At 59.6% G+C, this 25086-nt stretch overlaps 1 protein-coding gene across 1 annotated transcript; it reads left to right on the plus strand.

Moving 5' to 3' along the window:
• The first annotated feature begins 5327 nt into the window (after positions 1 to 5327).
• On the plus strand, positions 5328 to 23371 carry LOC132317723 (maestro heat-like repeat-containing protein family member 2B). Its single transcript, XM_059822822.1, has 34 exons — positions 5328 to 5438; positions 5949 to 6088; positions 6787 to 6909; positions 7438 to 7603; positions 8006 to 8104; positions 8594 to 8745; positions 9135 to 9278; positions 10094 to 10163; positions 10275 to 10388; positions 10868 to 10941; positions 11283 to 11402; positions 12229 to 12336; positions 12532 to 12691; positions 13077 to 13117; positions 13400 to 13541; positions 14265 to 14317; positions 14757 to 14864; positions 15071 to 15190; positions 15376 to 15498; positions 16326 to 16487; positions 16714 to 16836; positions 17153 to 17220; positions 17581 to 17716; positions 17822 to 17917; positions 18351 to 18455; positions 18681 to 18804; positions 19757 to 19857; positions 20288 to 20440; positions 20996 to 21141; positions 21389 to 21551; positions 21848 to 22044; positions 22662 to 22799; positions 22991 to 23102; positions 23258 to 23371. The coding sequence occupies exons 1-34, from the start codon at positions 5423 to 5425 to the stop codon at positions 23294 to 23296; spliced, it is 3936 nt and encodes a 1311-aa protein (XP_059678805.1). The 5' UTR covers positions 5328 to 5422; the 3' UTR covers positions 23297 to 23371.
• Positions 23372 to 25086: the final 1715 nt, after the last annotated feature.

Genomic DNA, 25086 nt, shown 5'->3' on the forward strand with positions numbered 1-25086 from the left:
CCGACAGGCAACACTCACCTCCAGCTGTCCGGGCTCCAGCTGGGGACCCCCGGGGCAGCAGCAGGAACCGCTCTGACCCTGGCTGTGGGGCTGAGCACTCGGGCCCAGGGCTGGCGAGGGCCCCGCCCTCCCCTCCTCCTCCTCAGCCTGCTCAGCCTCTGCCCCCTCCGGCCCCGCCTCAGGCTGCCTGGGGCTGACAGGCTGCCGCCAGCTCCGCTGATTGGCTCAGCCACGGCCAATGGCGTGGCTGTTGTTGGGTGGGCACAGGCAGCCCGGGCTCCTCGCCGAGCTGCCCCGTGCCTGCTGCCCCGCTGTGCTGCAGCGCAGTGCTCAGCCGGCCGGGACGCCGGGCCTGGGGGAGAGGGCCTTCGAGCAGGGCCCTTCGAGCAGGGCCCTTCGAGCAGGGCCCTTGCACCGGGGGCTGTTCGCTCCGCAGCACGAGGCGCGTGCACAGCTCTGCCCTCCCTGTCCCTGAGTGCTCTCAGGGGTCTGGGCCTGCTCGGGGAGGGGAGAGGGAGCGGGGCAGGAGGGGCGCTCCCTTGGATCTGCTCTGGCGTGGTCAGTCTCTCCAGAAAAGCAGGTGTGCCTGTGCTGCCAGCCACAGCCCTGGGCAGGAGGAGCTGCGTGATGGGAGCCTCTCGCATCGGCCAGGCCGGCACCTGGCAGGAGGCAGGGCTCTGCGCTGAGCCCAGGGCCTTCCTCAGGCCTCGCCTTCCTCTGGGCAATGAGGAGGAGAGACACCCCGTCCTGGCGCGGCCCAGGACATCCTCCTGTGGCCGGAAGGAAGGACAGAGCCCCCGTCGCTCTCCCCGCGGGGACTGGCCGCTGTCCTTCGCTTCTGTTCCCGAAGCTCCCCCGTGCTGGCAGGCCCCACAGAACTTCAGGGCCAAGCAAATGCCGGAGCGCTGGGGGCTCCTGGGGCTCAGGGCAGGTTTGGGCATCTCCGAAGCCAAGGTGCGGCTGCCCCTTTGCTTCTGCAGATGCGGTTATTTGCTGCCCCCTTAGTGGTCAAAACTGCTTCTCTTCATGGCACACGGACTGGACAGAAGCCACTTCCCTGTTAGTCTGAGAGGACTTCAGGGAAACGAAGTCAAAGCATGCACGCGTGTATGAGGACAATGAAAAGGAGCTGTGTCAAGGTTTTTCTGCTGTTTCAGATCTGAACTCAGACATTTGTGTGCATCCCAGCACCAAGTCAGGTTTTCTTCCTCCAAGCTGCACAGCTTTTCGCCAGCGAAAGTGAGTTGGGCTGAGATGGTCTTTGGGATAACTCGGCTCCTTTCTTTTTTAATTGGGTGCCTACACTTCCCTTTTTTTCAGCAATTTCTTTCTCTCTCCCCCCCTTCCCCCCTTTCAGTTCCACCCTCTTTCAAAGGTAATTATGATTTGACTTTCTGGACAGATCATCGCATAGGCAGACACAAGATATAAGTATAGGCTGGTCTATACCTTCAGAGCTGTAGGCTGAGCCATTCTACTCTACTTTTGAAGGCTAGATAGGTATGGGCTATGGGTAGAGTTACTCTTTGCCAGTCATTTTTTCTTTTGGGGTCCTGTGACAGTGATGGTAAGGTCATCAGCCTGCAGCTCACTGAAAGAATTTTGATGGCGAATGCTGTTCTGTGTGTTTCATTTTCAATAATCATTGCATTGAGCTAGAATTATTTCTATGCCATTAGGTGATGGGAATCTTCTTGCACTCGTCTTCTGTTTCCGGATCGCGTCCTGACAGCCATTGTCATTCAGAGCCTTCCCGTCTGTTCCCGAGAGGAGTGATGGCCACAACATGGAACAACTCCTGTGAGTAATGGCTTCACCAGTAGGCTTGGATTTAGTGAATCCCCATGGACAAAGGGATGTAGCAGGTGCTCCATCCAAGAATTTTGATGTGCTGACACTCTAGTGTGAATGTGGAGGTGTTTCTTCCTCCTCCTCCTCCTCCTCCTCCTTTTCCTCCTCCTCCGCTGGTTCTTCATCATCATCATCGTCCTCCTCCTCCCATTCCTCTTACTTCTGTTCTTCCTCCTCCTCCTCTTCCCTCCTCCTCCATCCTTCTCCCTGCTTCTATTACCTTCTGTTTTTCTTCCTCCTCTTCCTGTTATGCAGTTATGCTGTTAACACTCCTCTTCCTTACCCTCATCCTCCTGTTCCTTCTGTTCTTTTGCTTCTTTTTCTTCCTCTTATTCCTCCTCCTCTCTTCCTCTTTCTCTTCCGCCTCATCCTCCTATCCCCCCTCCTACTTTTTCTTCCTTCACCTTCTCCTCCTCTTCTTCTTATTGCTGTTCCTTTTCCTATTTCTTCTCCTCCTGTTCCTCCTCCACCACCTCGTCTTCCTCCGCTTGCTCATTTCTCATTTTTCTCCTCCTCCGCCACGTTCTGTTCCTTTTCATCCCATCCTCATCCTATTTTTTCCTCCTCCTTATCCTCATCTTCCTTCTTGTGTTCCTCCTTCTCTTTCTCCTTCAACTTTTCTTGCATTTTCTCCTCATCCATTTCCTTTTGTTTCTCCTCATCCTTTCCTTGCATTTTCTCCTGGCCAATTGTATGAGGTTCCACAAGGCCAAGTGCCGGGTCCTGCACTCAGGTCGTAACAACCCCATGCAACGCTCCAGGCTTGGGGAAGAGTGGCTGGAAAGCTGCCTGACAGAAAAGGACCTGGGGGTGTTGGTCGACAGCTGGCTGAATATGAGCCAGCAGTGTGCCCAGGTGGCCAAGAAGGCCAACGCCATCCTGGCCTGTATCAGAAATGGTGTGGCCAGCAGGAGTAGGGAGGTGATCGTGCCCCTGTACTCAGCGCTGGTGAGGCCGCACCTCAAATGCTGTGTTCAGTTTTGGGCCCCTCACTACAAGAAGGACATTGAGGTGCTGGAGCGTGTCCAGAGAAGGGCGACGAAGCTGGTGAGGGGTCTGGAGCACAAGTCTTGTGAGGAGCGGCTGAGGGAACTGGGGTTGTTTCGCCTGGAGAAGAGGAGGCTGAGGGGAGACCTCATCGCTCTCCACAACTACCTGAAAGGGGGTTATGGTGAAGTGGGTCTTGGTCTCTTCTCCCATGTAACTAGCGATAGAATGAGAGGAAATGGCCTCAAGCTGCGCCAGGGGAGGTTTATACTGGAAAGCACAGGAGGTGTAAGTCTTTACAGACTATTTTTTCTCCTTCACATATTCCCTTTAAATCATCTCTTCAACTCTTCCCAATAAGTATGTAGCTTTTGAAGATAACAGCTTTATAACAGATTTGAAGAGGTGCTTTTCTCCAAAGCTTTTCTGCTGTTATCTACATTAGGAAAAATGTCTTTACTGTGAGAATGGTGACACACTGGAATAAACTGCCCAGGGAAGTGGTGGAGTCACCCTCACTGGAGGTGTTCAAGGAACGTGTGGAGGTGGCATTGCGGGACATGGCTTAATGGGCATGGTGGTGTGTGATGTGTGTTGGGTTTTTTTGTTTGTTTGTTTTTCTTTTTGTTGATGGTTGGACTTGATGATCTTACAGGTCTTTTCCAACCTTGGTGATTCTGTGATTCTGTGTGTGTGTGTGATTTGTTGCTCATGTAATAAAAGAGTAAGCAAGTGTACCTAATTCCTCCTAACATGGGCATGACCAGGGTTCCCCCCACAGCCAAGGCCTAAAACTCACCACGGGGCGAAAGTGCGGGTGGACGGAGGAGTGGGTGGGTGCAGAGGCCGGACGGGCGTGGAGGCAGAAGGGGTCTCCAGCAGAAGCTGAGGGATGACTTTTTCCTGCTGTTGCAGCCACCTTTCTCCAGGAGCGGTCCGGGTCCTGGAAAGGCTGGAGCTGCATCAAGCAGGCTGGGACATATTCAAGCACGTCACTGAGACCAACAGGCAGCAGCAAGAGCTGCAGCGGCAGCCGCCCTGGTAAGTACCTCCCTGACGCCGGAGAGGGGCTTGCTGGGCACCTGAATTGTCTTTTTGTGGGGGACCTGGCTGGAGAGAGAGGGACCCCTCTGATGGCTGGCTCTGCCCTTTCCAACCCAGAGTCTGTCCTCCCTTTGCAGAGGCCTGGCACCAAGACGCCTTGCCCCGAGGGGGGAATACCTGTTTAGGACAGCCAAGGTCTCGCCCCACCTGACTCAGCCCCAGGCTGATCCGCTGCACGGAAGGCAGAAGGGGCAGTATGGAAGAGGAGCAACACAGTAACCGAGCACTTGGGAACCTACTTGCAGAAGCCCCTCGCCGCTCCCGGCCCACCCGTGCGTAACCACACAGCATCACGCTGCGCCCCTGAAAGTAAGGCTGGGGCAGGGGAGGGCACCAGCCCGACCTGGACCCTCTCCACAGGCCACTTCTCCGCAGGCTGAGAGCCAGCCCCCCCCACACCTGGGGGCTCCTACGCCTCAGCAGGAGCTGACGGCCGCAACCCCAGGCCCCCGCAGTCAGTGGCTCGGCCTGGTGCTGGTGTTACAGAACATCCTGAAACGCAGGGTCAAAGTAGTGTAAAAGGAATGGAAATAATGTGAAGAAGATACTTTGTAATGCGTGCACCTGGTATGTAGACATAAAATTACAGTTAAAAACTGTCTCCACTAACTAACAGTAAGGATTACCACAAGGTCGAAGTCTAGGAAAATAGAATAGAGTGCCAAAACTGTTTTAAGGCTGACCTGCCTCATTGTCATGTGAAACCCACACCTCCTAGCTAGAAAACGCCCCCAACCCAAATAAGCCCCCTCCCCTCTGGGCATGCGTAGGGAATTGGAACTGTATCTGTAAGATGAAGTAAGAAAGGTACTAACCAATAGTTAGTTAAGGGGTAGGAGCAGTAGGCGTAACTAACATTGTCACCTGTTTTAAATCCCTGTCATGATTTCAGCCCGGGGTGCATGCTGGCTGGAGAGATCCCCCACGCACCCGGTGCCGAATGAAGTAATGCCTGCTCTTTAATAGACCAGTGTGAAGGGGTTCCATTCCCGATTTCGGTGACACTGGCACTGAGGGAGGGAGCAGGAGGGCGCCCGACCGGGGCTGGGCTGGGCACCCTCCGCCTGTTCGTGCTGCGAGGCCTCAGGGCGAGGGCCCGGGCCTTCCCCTGAGAAGGCCCAGCACGGCCCCCAGGGTGGGATGGGCCAGGAGCAGCTGTGCCCCGAGGGCCCAGACAGGCTGGACTGGGGCCCATGAGTGAGTTCAAGTGATGGAGAATGGGGAAATCCTGCATTTTGGGGCCTGTGGAGATCCGCAGGGTGCTGCGTGTCTGGTCCCCGCCCCGCGGCGTGTCCCCAGCACGTGTCCCTGTGTCACAGCAGCCCTCTGTGAGGCGCCGCGCCCCACACGGGTGTCACAGTGGGCAGGCTCTATATCTTCCCAAGGGGCTGGTGCTGCCCCAGTTTCTCATGGCGTTTGCAGGAGGAGGACCCAGAGAGAGCAGTGCGTCCATCTGGGGGATCCTGCTGCCCTGAGGAGGATGAGAGCACTCAGAGGTGAGGGGGTGGTGGGGGGCTGGGGGCTGCTGCCTGCTGGGGGCTGCGTCCCCGTCACCTCTCATCCTGCTGCCAGGCACCTCCGAGAGGGCTCTGGCTCCATCCTCTCCCTGCCCTCCGTGGGGCAGCTGGGGACTGCTCAAAGACGACCTGGCCCGGCCAACTCTTGGTGGGGCTGCCCAGCCCCAGCCCTCCCAGCGCCTCCTTGCAGGGTCCCATGTCCATGTCCCGCCCAGCTCGGGGCCCCCGAGCTGGACTCGCTCTAGCGCATTGCTGCCATTCTGTCACTGGGGAGCCCAGAATGGATCCAGTCCCCCAGTGTGGTATTCCCAGTGCGGTCTTCCCAGTGCCGCAGTGAGGGGAAGACTCCCTTCTCTCGTCCCAATGACTGCCCTCTTGCCAGTACAGCCCAGCATAGTGTGTTAGTGGTGGGAGAGGCTGGGAAGATCCTCCCCCCTCCCTGGTGCAAAGCCCTGCAGCCAGCAAAATGATTTCTTTCTTTTCTTCCAGCTCTCTGCCCGTGCTTTGGTTCTCAGTCCAGACCTGCACATCCTGAGGATGGAGGCAGGGCAAAGAAGGCTGTCCCTGAAGCCGTCACTACCTTTGTGGCTAGTGGGGCTTCTCTGCTAAAGCGGCTGCAAGACCATGAGGTGAGACAAGGGGGCTCGAGGGCTCCCCTCCAAGCCCTTGACTTCCCCAGGTGCCGTGGCAGAGGGGGATCTCGCCTGATGGCACCTCTGCCCTCCTGCAGGCGCTTCGTCCCCAAGCGCCGATCCTGCCGCTCCAGCTGGACTAATGCCACTGCTCCCTCCCTCCTTTCCCTGGGAGCTTGCAGTGCTCTCCTGGACAAGGCAAAGCCTCTGGCATAAATCCCAGCATCTTTCCAGCACCTTTGCCCAAGTGCTCAAGGCCCCACCTTAGCTTTGGTTCCAGAACTGTCCCAGCGCCTGGGCTCCTGCCTGTGCGAGGGGAGCGACACTGTGCCCCAAGGTGCAGGGAGTTCATGGCTCCCCCTCCTCAGGGACTGGTCTCATTCCCACATCTTCCCCTTCCTCGCCTGGCACTGTCCGTCTGACCTCCACCGTCCCCCATCCTCGGGAATGACTTCCTAGGCTCCCGCATGGCCCTTTACCCTGGTGGAATCAACCTTCCTGTCTGGCTCTCTGGTAGTGTCAGAGGTGCCGTGGAAGATCTTGCCATTCCCCATGGCTGTCCTGACCGATGCCTGCAGCTCGTACCTCGTGCCCATGGCAGAGAGATGATTTGGGGGGCAGTAGGTCTCTCTCGTGGGTCCCTGGCAACGAGGGCAAAGCAAGTCCCATCACTCCTATGTGTGGTCTGTCCCCAGGGTGACCGAGTGGAGACATACCGGGAGCTGGAGAGCTTCTTGCAAGGAGACGATGGCAGTTTGCAGAGCGGTGTCGTGAACCGCCTGATAGCAGAGGTGTCCAGTGACATGCGAGCAGCCCAGGTGAGCTTGTTCTCTTTCAAGGCTGCCAAAGCAGCCTGCCTCTGGCCCTGGTTTTTGGGGAAATCCAGAGCAGCACAGAGATGTTCCTCAACTATTCAGACCCAGTGGAGGTCCGAAGGGGACTCCTCCTTATAGGGCATTTGAAGAGGAGATGCAGAGAGTAGTGCAGAGAGGTGGACGCGGGGCTGTTTCTAACTGAGCGAGAGCTGGGTTCAAGCTCACTTGAGGAACAGCCCTGGGAACCCAGCAGCCCCGTGGAGAGGCCCCAGGGGGTCCTTGAGTCTGTGACAGTTTGTTCCTGGCATCTCTGCAGAGAGGGAGAGAAGGCAGCAGCACAGGGCTGTGCTAGGGAAAAGCCTCCCTCGTCTCACCGGGGAGCTGCTCGCCTACCCCAGGGTACAAGAGGCAGCAGGCGCCCGGCCTGAGCAAACTGCCCCGTGGGGTCTTGCAGGTGAGGCAGGGGCGTTCAGCCTGTCCGAGTGCCTCAGCCTTTTTCTCGGGAGTGTTTAACTTGTGGCACTTTTTCAGGGTGTGACAGATGATGTGAAGATGGCTGCTAGCGACGTCCTGGTGGCTCTGGCCCGCTCCCGCTTCCACTTTGTCATGTCTGAGCTCCAGAGCCACCTGAAGGCCATGGGGAAGGTCCCTGATGAGATCGTGCTCCTCACCTTGGGCAAAATGGCCCGCAGCTACGGTACGGCACCCTGGGCCTCTTGGTTTGGGTAGGGGTCTGTGATAACGGGGAGAAAGCACCCTCCCCCTTCCTGAAGGCTCTGTGTTGAACTGGGGGGCTATGAAGTCGCCATGCCTCCTTGCTCTGTGCCAGGGCTGGCCGGCAGCTCTGCCTTACTAGCCCAGTCCTGGTTCCTGGAGGATGGGAACCCACTGGAGACAAACCCGCAGGGTCTCTGCCCCGCACTGTCCTCCCCATTTCCCTAAAGGGCTTTCCTGTGTCCCCCTTGGGGAAGGCAGCCCTCCCCACACCCTCTGGCATGTCCCGCATGGCCCAGCAGCCCCAGCCTTGCCAGGGATCGACCCCGGTCTCCCGTGTCTCTCACTGACCCTCTCGGTCCCTCTGTCCCTGCCTTCTCTGCAGCCCTGCGGTGCATCCCCTTCGTGGGAATGACGCTGCTTGCCCTGCGTGCCATGCTGAGCTGGGTGGGGAGTGGCCGGATCCTGCGCGCCGTCTGCAGTGGTGAGTGTCGGCTCCTCAGCTGGGGTCCCAGGGTCAGGGGCTGGGGTGGCCGTTGATGCCTCCCTGTGATCTCAGAGGGAACATGGCAGGTGTCAGCCCACAGTGAGGTCAGGCCTTGGCGATCCCAAACCACTGTGAGTGTGCAGAAGGAGCGGGAGAAGCCCCGGAGGTTTCTGTGGGCAGGACGCGACGGTGCTGCACAGGGGAACTCCTGGGTCCCTTCCCATGGCTTCTGTTCCCCTGTTTACCCTGGGAAATACTGGAGGGGAACAGGCCATTGAGGAGGAAAAGGATGGGGAGGAGGAGAGAAACAGTGGGTGTTTGAAACCAGACACCTCAAGGGCACAGCTTGGCCTCAGATGCAGATCTGGTCCTGGGCTGAGCCCTGCCGAGCCTGGGACCGTCCTTAGAGCAGGCTTGGGTGAGGGTGCAAGGTACCGTCCCTGCTGCAGACTCTCACGTGCTGCCCTTCCCTTTCTCCTGGTGCAGTTCTGGAGCAATGGTCAAAAGGGGTCAATACATACTTCGGCAGCCAGGAGCAATGCGCCTTCCCTCGCAACGGGGAAGCGCAGCTCTGTGAAGACATTTACCCAGTCTTCCGTTACGCGCTGGTAAATTGGCTGGGCTGCGAGGAAGAAGAGGTAAGAAGTGCTGCTTTCCACGCCTGGGGCCACAGCGGGGATGTCCACGTTGGTGGGTCTGTCTGTGGCTGGTGGGGTGCGAGCAGAGGGGTGAGGGGAGGGAGCAGTCTGAATGAGAAAGCATCCCAGGCCGGGAGCCTGCTGTCACTGTGCCTGGGGCTGGAGGCTCTCTGGCAGGAAGCAGCCGAGTCCTGGGGCCTTTCTGCAGGGAGGGCTGGGGTGCGAGCGTGGGGAACTGCTCTCTCTCCTCTGGAGTGAGCCCTTCTGCTGCAGGGCAGAAGGGAAAGGGAAACCCCTCCCAGTGGGAAGGGCAGACTGGTGTGCAGGCGATGCTGAGTGCTAGGCAGACCTTCAGCCCTCCAAGCAGAGCCTCTCCCTTCCCTCTTCAGGACAAGCAGGCTGTGCTCAGGGCGGTGGCTGCCATGATGGAGGTCCTGCTGCGTGAGGAGCAGCACCGCGAGCATGCCTGGGAGCAGCTCCTCTGGCTGCTGCACCAATCTCAGGAGGTCCGAGACACCTCCCGGGTCAACAAGGTGAGGTGTTGCGCAGGGCCCGGCGTGGCTGCTGGGGTGGGTCTGCGCGAGTGCCACGAGGCACTGGGGAGCTGTGGGGTGCCAGGAGGAGCTGGGAAGGCCTTAGAGAAGGAACAGGGAGGGGGAGAGCAGAGGAGGCCTGAGACTTCCCCGCACTCTTTGGGCAAGAAAAGAGAAATGCGGGGAGGGGCCAGAAGGGAGGCAAGAGTCCCCGGGGCTCATCTTCTCAGGAAGGGAGGCATTGCCATCTCTGTAGGGCTCTGTGTGTGGGAAGAGCTTTGCCCTAATGCCCGGGGCCGTGTCCAGTCCCGTCCAGTGAGGGCTGAGGTCTGATGAGTGGGAAGTGCCGGGAAACGGAGTTGTCAACAGCGGGCTCTGTTCAGAGGAAAGAGACCCTGCCGATGCTGCTCTGAGGGGAGGGCAAACAAGAAGCCCCATCCAGGAGGGTTTGTGGTTTTCCCTGGGAGCTGCTGTTAGGGACTCCCCTTCTCCCAGATGTGCTGGATTTCTCCCTTCCCAAGTGCCTTTAAGTAGCTTTAGCCTCCTCTTCCTCCCCCGTTGTCTCACAGACCTTCCTGCAGGCCAGGAACACGCCAGGATTTGTGAGACAGGTGCCACGTAGGTTCCTTAAGGCTTCAGGAGGCCTGATCCTGGCTGTTCGGAATGGGCCTGAGGGGCAGCCCTGTTCCCACAGTGATTTCCCTCTCAGCCAAGTCGCAGCAGGACTCTGGGAGAGGAGGGCAGAGAGCACCCTTTCTTTTCAGTCCCCCTCAATACTGATGCAGATTTCTTTAAAACAGACCTTGTTCCCACAGCTCCCTGACGTGACCAAAGAGCCTGGCCTGGCCCCTAAGGCAGAACTTCCCCGCTGCATCGCGCTGCAGGGTAAGGAGAGGAGACTGGGCGATCCCCCGTCGTGCTGTGGCGGCTCTCTCCCTGTCCTCGGCAGTCAGAGGCAGCTGCCTGCTAGTGCAGAATGCGATTTCTTCCCTGCAGCACGAATATGCCCTGAGGAGACGGGCATGTTTCTGCACTCCCCGGAGAGCGGTGGGAGCAAGGCCGGTCGCGTGGCAGCCCTGGGCCTGCTGGGAGCGCTGGCCCACTCTGACGGTCAGTGCCATGGGCAGGGACAGAAGGCAGGGGTTGGGGCTGCTGGGCTGAGAGCAGGAACAGGCTGAAAGTGGTGCACCTGCACCCAAAAGGAGCTGCAAAGAGCGGGTCCCCCAGCCGAGCTGACGCCCTGCGACAGGGCTCAAGCTCTCCTCCGGCAGTTAGAAATGGTGGCACACCAGGGATGATGCTCCAAGCTCAGTAACACGGGCAGGCTGGTGGGTGGGCGGGTGGACTGGTGCACAGGAGCTGCTTGTACCCAAGTCATTTCTCACGTGCTCTGTGTTACCATATTACCATAGCTTTCAGTCCCTATAAAACAGCTGTGCCTCTAGAAATGGAGTCGCTCTGGCTACGCCGCTGCCTCCTGTGAAGTCAGAGTCAGGCCCCGCTTTTCTGTCCCGTTGGTGTGCGAAAAACTTGGAAGCTTCTGCCATTGGGGCTCTGCCTCAATGCACACCTCTCCATATCTCTTCCAGCACCTGCAGTGAGAGAGAAGCTGCCCCAGGTGATGGAGGCCATGGGGTCAGTGTGCAACGACCCCAGTGCCCAGGTGAGCTGGTTTGGGAAGGGACAGTGCCACCAGGGGAGGCAGAGGAAGCCTTTCCCTCAGGGCAGAGCTGGGGTGCCTGGGGAGGTGCCGGCGCATTGCCCAGGCAGTGGGTGATGGCTCCTCCCCGGGGAGAGCTGGCAGAGTGGAGCAGGGAGGTCGCTGTGCTCTGTGGGGCAAATGCCCGTCCAGCCTGGTGCTAAAGCCCAGCCCTGATGGCCGGAGCGAAAGCTTCTGCCGTGCGCTTGTCATCTCTCCGCGAGCCACAAAGGCTGCCCCCAAGCAAAGGTGGCTTCCCTTTGGGTTTTGAACAGGAGGACCGTAACCACGCTCTCCCCTGGCAGGTGCGGAGGGCAGTTCTGGAGTTCATCCGGGAGCTGCTCAGCTCCGGCTCCCAGAGCTGCTGGGCATGGGATGTGGTGGGGCACATCTTCAGCGAGTTCAGCCGGACCTCAGGCAGACTGGTAAGGGCAGAGTGGGACACCTGGGGCTTCCAGCAGTGCCTGGCCTGTGCTGAGAGCTTCTGCAGGCATCCTTGAGCATGGAGAGCTCCACGCTGCAGGGCCATCAGCGCCGGCGCTGCCATTGGAATGACCTGCAAATGGCTGTTCCTCGTGTGTGTGTGTGCTGATGTTGGTGGAGACGTCAGTGAATGATGAGGGTTTGCACCCGGGCGTGCCACCTGGGACTGTGGGGCTGCCTGCGCACCCCACAGGCTGAGCTGTGCCCACAGACACCTTCAGCAAAGCTGCCTTGCAAAGGGAGGGGTCTTCTAGGGACAGGACATCCTCCATCCTTAAGTGCTCACAGACAATCAGCAAAACACAGCCACTGCAGCCAGATGGGCCTGGCTAGAGGATCTTTCTGTGGTGTTCTCAGACTCTGGCCCTCCAAAGCATGCCCTGCCCATCCAATAGCAGTCTGGGGACCCGCATCCCTTCTGGCAAGGGGACAGGCCGTCTGGCAGTCCCTTTGGTGAGTGTTTCCAGCTGGGTGCCCAGGAGATGAAGGATGGGCATGGCTGAGCCTTTTGCTGACTTGCTGAGGATCTTCCCTCTGGCTAGAGCCTCCCTCCAACCAGGGGATCTGTGGGTGTTGCTTTGCTCCAGGGCTTTCTAGTCCTTCCCAGGGTCTGGGAAGTGGTTCCCGAGCTGGGTCTGGCCGTTCTTGTCCTCCTTCTGGAGGTCAGTGCTCCTGGGAGGTTGGCGCAGGAGCACTGGTGAGGCCATGCCTGAGCCTTGTCGGTCGGGAGCTGAGAGTAACAGGGGTTTTGCCAACTCTGTCTTACAGGTGGCAGGAGGCCTTTTTGCCTGGGTAACACCGGAGGAAGGAGCTCTTCGAGCCCTGTGTGTGGACATCCTGGGCTCGCTGGACGTCTCTCTGAGAGGGATGACCAAAGTAAGTCACCCTGTGCCCTGCTGCTGTGGCCACTTCTTGCCTTCAGGGCATTTTTCTTCGTGCTTCCCCATGCTGTGAACCTCTTCCCTCACATGTGCTGAAGCACACAAGGCTCAGGGAACCGCAGACTGTCACTTTTGTCTTTGAGCTGAATAGAAATGCTGATGTGGTGAATTGCCTGGTTCTTCTCTGCAGCTCCTGTGGCCGAGGCTGCTGCAGTATGTGGTGCCAGCCCAGTACAGCGGCATGCTGATCCCGCTCTCCCGCTGTCTCCGAGCCCTAGTTGAGAGACGGGAGAGTGCAGGGTGTGAAGAAGACAAGGAGGAGCCTGATGCCGTGGACTCCCAGGAGCGAGGTAGAAGCTAATGGGTTCAGCCAGGGGCTTGGCCAGTCTGTGTCTACATGCACCCTGCCAGCCCTCAGCAGAAGCCTGGGAGAACCAAAGGGCGGAGCCAGGCTCTGCTGCTGGGCACGAGGGGCTCTGCCCTGCATTGCCCCTTGCCCAGCGCAGAGGCCTGCCTCTCCTGCTCGCAGCACTCCCCTGGCGAGCTGGGGCTTGTTCCTGGCCATGCTGGAGCTGCCTTCGTCCCGTGCTGGGCAGCCCTGGGGATTTCTCCCGGGTCAGCGCCGTGGCAGCACAGCTGCTCTCAGCCCTCAGCCCTGTGCGGGGCATCGGAGGCGCGATGGGCACGGCATGGCAGGGGCTTGTTGGCTCACCCAGCCTTTCTTCCTCCCCACAGCCCAGCTGCCGGCTCCCCAGGCCCTGCTGGCTCGGCTGCTGGTGAGTAGTGGGGCCCGGGGGAAAGAGCTTTTCTGGCCAGGGGTGGTGGGGGAGCCCAGGGCAGAGATGCTGTTGAGGCCCATGCCGGGATCCCCCAAGGAGGAGGCAGTGTGCCTGAGACTGCCTGGGCCTGTCCGGTATCCCACTCCTTTCTTGGGGCTAGCAGCACCGCAGGTGCAGGAGCGGCATCGAGCTCCCTCCATCCCTCCATCCCTCCCTCCCTCCCGGGAAAAACTGCAGCTCTGGTGGCAGGAGTGACCCTTCTCTCCTGCCCTCGCCTAGGTGGTGGCAGCAGCTCCTCACAAGAGCGGCGAATGTGCAGTCGCTGCCTTGCAGCTGCTGCAGGCCCTGCATGGCAGGATACACCGAGCCTTGGGGGTGGTGTGGACTACCGAGATCCCCCTCCTGCTGCAGTACTTGGAAGGTAAAGTGCGGGTGGGGAGGGAGAGGCTGGGGGGAGGGAAGGGGAGCAGGAAAATGCAGCTTCCCAGCGTGACGGAGGAGAATTGTCCCCAGTTTCCCAGCACTTGCTCTGCAGCCTTTCCCCTTCCAGGGAGCCAAAGCTGAGGCTGGGGGCAGCCGTCCCCCAGTGTCGATTTGGCCCAGGGGATGGATGGGGCTGTTGATGTCCTTTTGGAGGGCAGGTCTTGGCGGCACCCCCATGTCCTGGCCGGGACGGTGTTTGGGGGAGGGACAGGACTGGTGCTCCTGGAGGGGGTGCAGCCCCTGGCTTTGGAGAACCAAGTTGCCAGGCCAGGCCAGGTTTGCAGCAGCTGTCCTTGGCAATAGCCTGGGAGAAGAGCTGCAAATGGGCAGAAAGTGGTGGGTCATTAAGGAGAAAATGTGTGTTCCCAATGCACGCTGGCACGCAGTGGTCGGAGTTGTTCTGGGAGCTGCAGTCAAGCAGTGGGGATCTGCCGTGGACAGCACGTCCTTGCCCAGCTTGAATCAGTGGCCCTGACAAATGTTCCTGGGATCCCTCCTGTGTCTTTGGCCTCACAAGGGCTTTGGTGTAGGTGCTTGTAGGCCCTTTCTAGCCTGATGGCCTGGGAATGTTGGGAGGTCTGACCGCAGAGGAGACCACAGGGCTCGTCTTTGGTGTGAGCTTAAATAGCAGCGAGGGCTTTTGCTTCCTCTTGCTTTCTAGGGAAAACCAAGAGGTCCCTGGACTCTGCAGAGTGGGAGAATCGTGTGCTCAAGGTACAGCATCCTTGGGGGGTGTCACAAATAGAGGGGGAGAAGAGGGAACAGACAAAGTTGTGGGAGGAAGCTCGGGGCTGCCTGTGTAGGCAGCAGGAGGTGGGGGCACCTCCTGAGTGCCCTGTGCCTCCCCCCGCAGTAGGTGCCTGCCCACTCAGAGGAGCTGCTGTCTGCACCCGTGCCACGGCTGATGGCTAATGCCCTCTATCGCTGTGGCACACGCCTAAGCACTGCCTCCTCCTCTATGTCTGGCATGCCGGGGGGCTCTCGCCTGAGGTGTTAGGAGAAGAGGGAGGCTGGTGAAAAGAGGGCTGGGTGGGGCAGGGGAAGAGTCTGCCATTCCCAGTAGCTCCCCCCAGCAGTGTCCCGGGACATGCGAGCGTAGAAAGCATCCTGGCCAAGGGCAGGGGAACACTCGCTTCCTCTCTGTTCCCCACAGTTCCTGCGAGCGTCGCTGGAGCCCATCGAGGACAGGGCCTGGACCATGGGCCTGAGCCAGGAGCTGAGCCAGCAGCTGGGCAGCTCTGCCCCTGGCTCCTGGGAGAAGGTGTGTCTCCTGCCCCGCGCCAGGGCTGGGGCTCTGCCCACGCAGGCGGTTTTCATTGCTTCCCCTTCTCTTGCCCCCAAAATGCGCCTCCCTGGGCTACTCCAGTGGCTGGCTACCACCAGGGGTGGTCGGGTCTGTCTGGGGCCAGACCTTTCCTGACAGGTCGGGCCGTGACCACATCTCGGACGTGGCCTCTTCTCTTGCAGCTTTTCCTGTACAAGGCCCTTGGGACAGTGCTGGCAGCTTGTCAGGATCTCAGACACGTCCAAGGGCAGGTGCTGAGGTTCCTGCAGGAGACAAACCCTGTGCAGCTGTCTGAAGCCCAGGTGAGGTGATGTTCATGTCCTGCGTATCCCCTGCCTGTTCCTGGGGGAGAGGCAGGGCTGCTCCAGACCTCGATTTCCTCCATGCTGCCATTTCCCCCTTGCCGCAATGTCCTGCCTGGCCGTTGTTGCTGGCCATGGCCGAGTGCCTGTGCTGGAGCCAACTCCCTGTTTCTCTGTGGTTGCAGGGAATGATTTCTGTTGTGTCCCACACGGCTGAGAGCCACTTCCATCTGGTCTTGGACACGGTGACCATGTTCTCCACCGCTTTCACCAGAGGCTGGTTTTATCAGACTTCCATGAGCTGGAAGGTAAAGGAGCCAGGGTTTCCCTGTTTGGCTTTCCTTTTTTGGCCTTCTTTCACTTCTACACCTGCAGCAGCCAAGTTGTGGCAGCTGCCTTTAGATAAGCATTCGTGTAAGAGCTAGCCGAGACCTCTGTTTCAGAGGGGACGTCCTGACATTGGGGCCCCTGAGGTGTCTTTGGAGAGGAGGGGGTTTGACACCGGGTGGATCAGAGCCACCCAGCTGGGGCAGCTGCAGCGGTTGCTTGCTTGCAGCCACCTTGCCCCTGACTTAACTTCAGCAGGAGCTGGCGACAAGGGGGTGGGCACGGTGTGACACTCTGACCCTTCCCCAAAGCTGAGGGCCAAGAGCAGGAGCCTGGTGAAGTCTCGCTGGCTCTGCTCCCCACCTGGGGGCTGTGGGGAAGCCTTTCAGGGCAGGGCAGGGCCCTACAGAGAGAGCGGTGCAGCCTGGCCTGGGGAGGTGAGCAGAGTGGGCTCATCTGCACCCCTGACGAGCACGGGCTGCGTGTCTGCGCAGGACCGTGACAGGCTATGTCAGATACCTTTCCACAGAAAGGTTCCAGGCAGCTCCTCGACCTCTCAAATCAGTGGTAAAAGAGCCAGCAGTGTGTGCGATGCTGGCTGCACCTCATCCCCATCCCCATGCGAGATCCCAAGCTGTGGGATGGGAACAACTTCTGGCCTTGGACCTCGCAGCTCGAGGAGTGGCTTGGGGAGCTGCTGGGAGGTGCCCAGGGAAACAAGGAGCTGGTGAGGGTGCAGGGCAGGGCCTGCCGCAGGAGCCTGCCAGAGTCCCGGGGCTGACCTCTCAGGGCATCTCTGTTGACACAGGTCCAGCAGTGGCAGAAGATGGAGAGCGCCCAGGCCATTCGTGCTGCTCTCATGCGCACCTACAGCGGCATTGCACTGCGTGCCCCCAAGGAGCAGCTGCTCACCCGCGTGGATAAAGAAATCGTGGGCAACATCCTGCGGCTCTCCAGAGCTAAACAGAGGGTAGGAGCATGGGGCACACAGGGCAGGGATGCCTGGGTGTCCCAGCTCCAGCCCCTTGGGGCTGGGGTGCACCGAGGTGGACGGTCCCTTTCTAAAGATCTCCCAAGGAAGGGTTTGTCCTCAACATCCAGATCCAGCCCCCCATGGGTTTCCCCTGCCCATGCTCTTCTTCCACCTCTCAGCCCTTCAAAGAGTTGAAGGGGTGCTTTGCTCTCTTTGGCCTCAGGACTTGCAGCTCAAGCTCGCCCTGGTGCAGAGCATCACCGAGGTCAGCTGTGCCATCCAGGCTGTGGGCAACTGCGGCAGCTTTGAGCTGTCCTTAAAGCAGGAGGCAACGTGGACCTTGCTGGTGAGTGCCTGTAGCCGGGGCGGTCGCACGGGGGAGTTTTGGGCTGTGCCATCGGACTCCTTACCCCAGAGGCACGATGGTCTCTGGGCTTCACGTGAGCTCCTGGAGCTGTGTCCGGAGCTGGTGGGGCTCTTGAGTGCTGGTGCTGGGTGGCTGTGGTTGGGGAGCAGGGGCCCTCCTGCGGTGCCTTTGGGGATGCGTGGGGGTGACGGGGCAGTGTCTGCCCAGGCCTGGCAGCAGAACGTGTCCCCAGGGGAGGCGGGAGGGCTGTCCCGTGCCCCTGCCAACTCTGTGCTTCTCTCTCTGGGACTTGCAGGACTGGATCAAGGGGGAGCCCTGGGACTCCCTGGTGTATGGGGTGTTCCAGGCCCTGGAGGAGTTGAGGTGAGGTCTGTTCCCCGGGCTGTGGGGACTCCCAGTGTGCCCCATCCCAGCTGGCTGGGGCAGCCCCAGTGGCCTTGAGCATGGGGCCGGGAGCTGCTGGGGCTGTGGAGTGGGAGGGTGTCCCCCATGTCGGGTGTCTCCCACAGGAAGGGAGCCCCCGGGGTTCCTTAACCTGGGGGCAGGGGTTTGCCTGCTGCCTGGGAGGAGGCAGGAATTGCTGGCGCTGAAGGCAGTGCTTGCTGGCGTGGGCGGGGGTGTTGGATTTGGGGCCCTCGATTAGGAGGAACCCAGGTGTGGTTTGAGCCACTCTGGAGACAGTAAATCTCCTTTGTGTTTTCTCTTCCTTTTTCCTCTGGCCAGCAAGCTGAGGCCACCTCTGAGGCGGGAGGAAAATCACAAGCTGCTGTCAGTGTGCTGCCAGACTGTCTTGTCCTGTCCTTCCAAGGAGCGGATGAAAAAGGGCAGGAAGACAGTGAGGGCAGCTGTGAACATGCAGGTACCCACCGGCCAGTGCCTGCCCACCCCTGGGTCAGGATCCCCCCTCAGTGCGCCCCAGCAGCCCCCATGATGCAGAACCTCAGCTCTGCTTTCCTGCTTTCAGCTTCTGCACAGGAGATGCTTGGAAGATCTGGGCCATCTCCTAGAAACCTTTCTGGAGGCAGAGGTGACCTCTGCCTGCTTTGATGACGTGGTCCATGTGAGTAGCCGTGAGGCAAGAGGGAAAGTGTTGCAGGGGCAGAGAGTGGAGGCCTTAGAGGGTGTTAGGACGTGGATACCTTTCCTGCGGGAACGTGGGGCTTTGGCTCCTTGCTCTGAGGCTGTGCGTCTGGCCGGGGCCAGGGGCTGAGCTGGGGGACGGGAGCGCCCGGCCACTGCAGCCTCAGGCCAGGCAGAGCAGTGGGCCCTGTTGGAGGGAAAGCCCAGAGCCAGCCCTGAGCTGGCTGAGAGCAGCCTGGAGGAAGGCTGGAGTGGGGAGATGCCGGCAGGGTAGCAACAGCAGGCTCAGGGCAGAGGCGGCTGGAGGGAGCGAGGCAGTGGAGGCAGCAGTGCCAGTGCTCGGTGGGGCACTGGGAAGGGGCCAGAGAAGGAGGGAAAGATGCCTGTTGTGAGAGAGATGCACCCTGCCTCAGGTCCTGAAGGGCTGGCTCATCTCAGCCAAAGAATGGGAGCGGGAGAGAGCCCTGCAGGTTTGCACCCACGTGCTGGGAGTGTGCAAGGAGCGATTCGAGCTCATGGTGAGTAGAGCGCCCCCGCGTGCCCTGGCGCCCTTTTCCCATCATTCATGGCCCCAGAAGGGAGCCCTGCCCAACTGGGTGCTGGGTTTTGGGGCTCCAGGGATTACGGGGCAGCCCTTCTGCCTGCCCCTCTGCCCGGTCGCTGCTCAGGGAGCAGGATGGGCGATAGAGGCGAGCGGGTGCTGGGGCTGCCTGCGACCCTTTTCCTGCTGCTCTCCCCTGCAGAGAGGACGTCCTTGCAAGCGGTTCGGCTCCCTGGTGGGATTGCTGGCGACTCTGACCAGCGACTGCCTGGCCACGTCCCGCCAGAGGGCATGGGTCTGCCTTGGCTACCTTCTCCAAATGCAAGGTAAGGAGAGTGGGCGCTTCCCAGCCTTGCTCAGCCTGATCCTCCCTCCCTTCCCGGCCTGGCACCACTGGGATCCTGCAGGGCCAGGCCCTGTCCCCAGGAGGGAAGCGGGAGGCAACGTGCTTGGCTGGTTTTGTGCCCCCACCCTGTTAGCCCTCTGCCTCCCTGGACATGTCAGGAAGGATCCCTGGGAGAGGGTCGCTGAGTCCCACCTCCGCAGCGCATGTGTGCGGTTGGTCAGGGCCATCCCCCACTGCTGTCTGAGAGCAGGACATTGCCACCAATGCTGGGGACTGTCCCCCTCCATGTCTGCCCCCCTCCATGTTCCAGGAGAGACAGAGGGTGGTCAGACAACTCGCTCGGATGAGGCCCCTGACATTCCAGAGGGTGCCTTCCCCCTTGCTCCCTGCCTTGAGCCTGGAGAGACAGGCAGCTCCCCAGGCAAACTATCCAAACTCATTGCCAGCAGGGAAGAACTCTCCTGCTGAGCACAAGAGAGGAAACCAATTTGCTGCCCAGAGCAAACTGGGCAGGGAAGAGGGATCTGAACTGCAGACCCGGGGCGTGCCGCAAAGGGTTGTGTTTGAACCGTTTCCTCTTCAGGCAGCAGGGTCTGCCTGTGCTGAGGCAGTCACGGGGAGGTTTCCTGCCTCCCAGAGACGATGGTGGCCTGTGTGGGAACAGGGGACACAGCTGCTGGGATCAGAGGCCAGTAGCTGCTGAAACCCTGAAGCCCCAACAAATGGTTCAAGGAGGAAGAGGGCTTTTTCCAGCCCGGGATTTGTCAGCCATTTATCGGGCTCGGGAAATCCTGCTGCACCGAGTTCAGGAGGGCCCTGGGTTTCCCTGTGGCTTTCACTGCCACCCCCTGGGTTCTCCTTGAGCAGTATCTAGGGCCAGAGGTTGCCTTTCTGTGGGCGTGACTCCCCTTTTCTTCTGGTGTTTGTTCCAGCCAGGACCATGGAGGTGGTGCCTCAGGCAGATGAGATCAGGTGCCTTGGTGAGGAGCTGAACAGCCCAGACACCGTGCAGACCTGTGCCAAAATAGCAAAGGTAACTGGCCCCAAAAGAGCGGGGTGGGGGCCCAGCTCCTGGGCTCCTGCACGTCTCCCTGCTCCCCTCCAGAGTCCCTCGCTGTCTCCAGAGCAAGCTGTCCAGGATGGCTGTTGTTAGCAAGTAGCAGGAGGCTCTGAGACAAGACTGTCCTTTAGGCATGCTGGAGCAGATACCGTATATGTGTGCGTGTGTGATTGCTCTTGTCAGAATACAAATTTGGTACATAATAAGCAAACAACATGGGGGGCGACACTTCCCAATCGGGTAGCTGCATCAGATGTAAACAGCACTGTATGCACAGCAGGAGGAAAAAGTGATTGCCCCCTGCACGACTGCCGAACTAACAGTTCTGTCAAGTTTCCTTTCCATTCTGAATTGCTGGAGCAGAGCTGTGACGTGGTCTCTCTTGTTCCTGACTTCTCTCCAGGCTGTTTGCAAGTGCATCCCTCCAGCGCAGGCTACGGACTTTCTGACTGCCGTCCTGCCCAGCTTGCTGCATGTCACACCCACGTGTGTGAAGCCACTATGGAAGTGGGTGTTCATCTTCCTGGTGGAATGCAGGAAGGAAATAGTCCAGGAGGTAAAGGCGACCTTTTTCCCATTTGACTTTGTCTTTGCTCCTGTTGGCTGTTTAACGACACCCTGTGCAGTTGGCACAGGCTCAAGAAATGCCACCGGTGTGTCGAGCCAAGGGGCTACTGAAGGAGTCAGGTGCCCTTGCAGAGGCCCTGCAAGGCGACTTCAGGGTCTCAAAGAGCGTGTTTGGTTTTGCTCTTGCATCGCTACACACATGTGGGGAGAGTTCTTCAAGCGTTGGGTGTGAAACGTGCCCGTGTCCTCTGTGTGCACAAGGGCACGCAGCTGCTCGTACGGTTGGGCCCAGGCACGTGCAGTGACTGAGTCTGTGCGTGTGAGCACGTGCATGTGTGCGTACGTGTGCACAGTTGCCAAGAGCACACCCAGCTCCAGACGTGAGCCAGGGCCAGGCAGGGTGGAAGGGGTGAGGTTTCAAGCTAGGTCTGGACTCTGTGTCACGGGAGCAGGCACTGCTCCTGTGCTGAATGACTGTGTCTGGGCCCCGCAGGAGGGGGTAAAGGATGCACCGAGCCCTTCTTTCTCCTCCATTTCCATTCAGGTGCCAAAAATCCTGAAGACCCTTTGCACCTACATGCGGCAGAGCACCCACAGGCCCTTCCTGCTCTGGGCCGTGTTTCTCCTCGCCCACTTTCACCAGGAGCCCGTCATCAGCAGTCTCCTCCGGAAAGGTCTGCCCATGGACAGGTACGTGCACCAGCCACTTCCCCACTGTAGTCAAACAGAGACCCCACAGCTTGCGTGCACTGGGGTGCTCCAGTTAAGAAGCAGGTCTTTTTTCTGCCTGAGCTGTCTTGAGTGTTGCAAGACTGTGTGCTTGTGTCTCTGCCGTGAGTGGGGCGTTGTAAGCCCCATTGCAGAGGAGGAGAAGGTTTGAGGGCACTGCAGGACTGCGAAGATACGGGCTCAGGGGTGAACATCTGTTCCCTTGCAGTGACATGGTGGAGCTGTGGAGGAGCCTGGGGAGAAGCACCATTGGGATTCAGGTCCTGAGGTGCTTAGTGGAGAAACTAAACAGAGCACGAAACAACTGCCTGGGGACCAACTCCTCCGCTTGTGAGTGGCACAACCATGAGACTGCTCTGGAGACTTTGATGGTACGTTCAATGGCAGACACGTTTCTGTAGCTTTGCATCTGCTTTGTAACTCCTGCTTCGGAAAAGGGGGAGTCAGGTGCCCTTTGCAGATGCCCCTGGAGACTCCCAGGGCGCTGTGCTGGGCCAGCCTCAAGCAGTGTGGGGAGCTGGGACAGTGTTGTGCTCCTGAGCCACAAGGCTGTCGCAGAAGTGACAATTGCGGACAGTAGCCACCCTGCCCCAGGCAGGCAGGGGAACCAGGCTGGTGGGAAAAGGCCTTGCCTGAAGAGGGGCTTCTTGGTCACGTTTCTCTGCAGATCACCCGTGCCATCTCCGAAGTGGTGCTTGCCCTGAGGAGCACAGAGGAGCTCAGGCAGCTGCTTCCCCACCTCCTTCCCAGCCTCCTGAGGTGGGCCAGCGAAACCCTGGGCGAGGAGCGGCTGCTTTCCCCCCTGGGAGAAGGCGGAAGACAACTGTTCCTCAAGGGCCAGGTGCTTGAGGAGAAGCCGTGCAGGTAAGGAGCCGAAGGGGCAGATGGAGGGGCTGGCTTCGGTTCCCCTCGCCAAGGCACGTGCCTTTGTGGGGTTGAGGGAGGGCTTTGCCTGCCCCGCTTCCTAGATGAGCAAACTGCTCGTCGTGGTTGGGTGTACTTCTGCTCCTTCATGGGGAAACTCCAGCTCCCAGGCAGGAAGGTCTGAGGCAGCTCATGCTGTGGACGGCTGTCATCTTGCCTTCTGCATACCCTTGCATGCACAATAGCTTTGCACTCCCTCAGCGGACCCCCACCGGGGGGGGGAGCGTGACTCTTGCGGGCAATGGCATCATTCTTCACAAAATGCTGGTGGGAAGAGGTATTAGGTGTTGCCTTGGTTCTCTAGCATGGAGTCACTCCAGGGGCGTGGAGTTTCTTCTGCTTCAGTGGGTTTGGGGCATGATGAAAATGCCAGTGTCGTTAGCTGCAGTCTACGAAGCATCATTCCCGGGGTATTTAGCTCTGCTAAAGAGAAATCTTCCCCTAAGCTGCTGTGATTTGATCTTTCTTTGGTTTTGTGGTGTTGCTTCTGTTTTGATTTTTTTCTTGTTTTGTTTGCCTGTGTTTTGACTGGGTTTGTGTTTTGTTTCTTTTGCCAGGGTTTTCCTTATGGCTTTAGAGTTGGTGCTAGGCAAATGCATGGCAGAGAAGTGGATGCGGCTGCTCATGAATCGGGCAGCGTGGGCTCTCCTTGAAGACCCCCTGACCCATTCTGATGGGGTGCGTCTCCTGACCAGGTAAGAGCCGCAGGGATGCACGTGGCTGCCTCCTGCGGGGCTGTGCCCAGGGAAATGCCTGCAGGACCCTTCCAGCATGCCTGGGAAGCCGTCCTGAGCTGAAGAATAGTATCTGCATTGGTGTACATGAATTTTGGCAACCTGGCCTTCCTGGGTAACTGTGTGTCCCTCGCTTGTGCTCCCTTGCGCAGCGTCCTGGTCCATGCTGGGCTTCTATCACCCTGTCTGAAGCAGACCCTCTTCCCATGGCTGGATTCCTGCTCAGTTAAGCTGCGGGTGACAGCTACAGCCTTCTTTGCTGAGGTAAGGCAGGGGGTGGGGAAGGAAGGGTTCAGAGGGTTTTAGTGAGATCCGGCTCCTTGGGACGTCTGTTTTTGTGGGAAGATCCCTGGAGCGGAGCAGACAGGGGAGCGTCTGGCCAGGACCGGGTCCCCACAGCACTGCCTGTGTCCTTCCAGCTCTCTTGGGACTGCAGCACAACAAGGACCCGCGAGTGAAGCAGGTGCTAGAGGAGTCTCTCCACGATACCTGTCCCCAGCCAGCACCAAGGAGTTAATTAAATAAAGCTCAGCACAAGATGCCTAAAGGGCAGTGTATCTTTTTTCCCCCGATGGCACCCTTGTGCTTGGCGGGACCACATGTGGGTGACACCGAGGCTGGGGGCTGCCAGCTGCATGGCCCCTCCCGGATCTTCATGGGTTGGGCACAACGCAGTCATGCCGGGACAGACCCCAGAGCAGGGGTCTCCCCATGGGGTCCTGGGGCCTTGCCGTGCCCTCCCACTGCCGATGGGGATCCCCTTGCCACCCCTCCCACCACGGCACGACCACCTCTGGCACCAGCAAGGGCTGGCACAGGGAACAGCCCAGGGAACACCCTGACCATACCACCACAGCAGGCTTTGCCCTCCCCGGTGTCCTGCCATGCTGGGCCCCCCCACAGCACTTGCCCAGGGACAGAGTGGGGGGGTATCAGGGGAAAAGGGGGGCACTGGGGGGAGTAGGGGGCACTGGAGGATGGGTGGGGAGAACCAAGGGAGGCACAGCAGTTTAGAGGGCTGTGATCAGGGGGCAGAAGGGGGGCACTGGGGGACAAGTAGGGAATGTCGGGGGATCTTAAAGGGTCAGCTATGGCTCAGGGGCTGAGCAGAGGGACAGAGTGTAGCAGAGGGCTCTGGCTGGCCCATCGGACCCCTGCCCACTAACACAGGCCCCACTGGTGCTGGTCCCCAGCCCCGGCGGGCCTGGGCACATCTGCGTGGGGCAGGGGCAGCTCCACACAGGGAGCCCACCAGCAGAGATGCGGTTTCGTCCCTCAGGCTGCTGGGCACCCTGGCCCCGCTGTGAGCCCATGTAAGCCTCTGGTCCCCTGTCCCGGGGGTCCCACCATCCCTGTGTTCCTAACTGAAGACCCTGCAAAGATTGCTCAAACACGTGCTCCTGCCTTGCACAGTCACGTTCCTTGACAGAGGTGGGGCTGGAGCTGGAAGAGGGAGTCAAGCCCCTGACTGGGTGGAACACCAGGCCTGGGGAGGCTCCTGCTGTGGAGGGGGCACCAGCAAGGGCCGAGGTGCTGGGGGTTTCCCTGGGCACCAGCACTGCTGAGGGCTCTGGTAATCCTGGGAGGTGAGTGTGCCAGGCACGGGGCAAGTGACTGAGCTGGACCTTCTCCAGCAGCAGGCATTTGTATGAGGGGGGCTCAGAGGGACCCCTGTCCTGCCCCACTGCTGCAGGTCAGTCTGAGGCACGTGTGAGCCCTGGCTCCCTGCACATCGGGCTTTGCGCTACCCTCAAATGGTCTGAGCCTCCTCCCAACCCCACAGAGCTTCTCAGCCCTGCCGGTAACTCCTATTTCCCCCTGACTTGCCGCTCGCACGGACCAGACGCCTTGGTTCAGCTGCATCTCCTGAAAGAAAGCAAAGGACCAAGAAGCCAGAGACATGGGGAGAGAGGTCCCTGCAGAGTGGAGTCCCTGGAGATCATCCCTGGGCGTAACCAGAGAGGAGCAGACTAAGCCATGGAAGAGGCTTCTCACTTTATTAAAGTAACCTTCCTCCACACTGCAAGAGGACAGGCGAGGAGAGCAGAGTCCAGATGCACGGACCTGCACACGTTTGCTCTTGAACGGGGCTGGCTCGTGGGGGTGCAGCCTCCAAGACACTAAAACAGAGTGGCTGAAACCGACGGCACAGCACGTCTCACCCAAAGCCAGGACAGAAAGCCTGCACCCAGCTGCCCAAACCCCCCAGATGTGAACTGAGGCTCCTGCCCCAGACCAGAACATGGCC

The sequence above is a fragment of the Gavia stellata genome, chromosome 11 (assembly GCF_030936135.1).
Source record: "Gavia stellata isolate bGavSte3 chromosome 11, bGavSte3.hap2, whole genome shotgun sequence".
Lineage (NCBI taxonomy): Eukaryota > Metazoa > Chordata > Aves > Gaviiformes > Gaviidae > Gavia > Gavia stellata.

What these genes read in the sequence shown, in the direction of transcription:
- LOC132317723 (XM_059822822.1), top strand. An exon ending in GGGAGAATCGTGTGCTCAAG is followed by an intron (nt 14,318 to 14,756) that starts GTACAGCATCCT and finishes TGTTCCCCACAG; the next exon opens with TTCCTGCGAGCGTCGCTGGA. An exon ending in AAAGGTCTGCCCATGGACAG is followed by an intron (nt 21,142 to 21,388) that starts GTACGTGCACCA and finishes GTTCCCTTGCAG; the next exon opens with TGACATGGTGGAGCTGTGGA.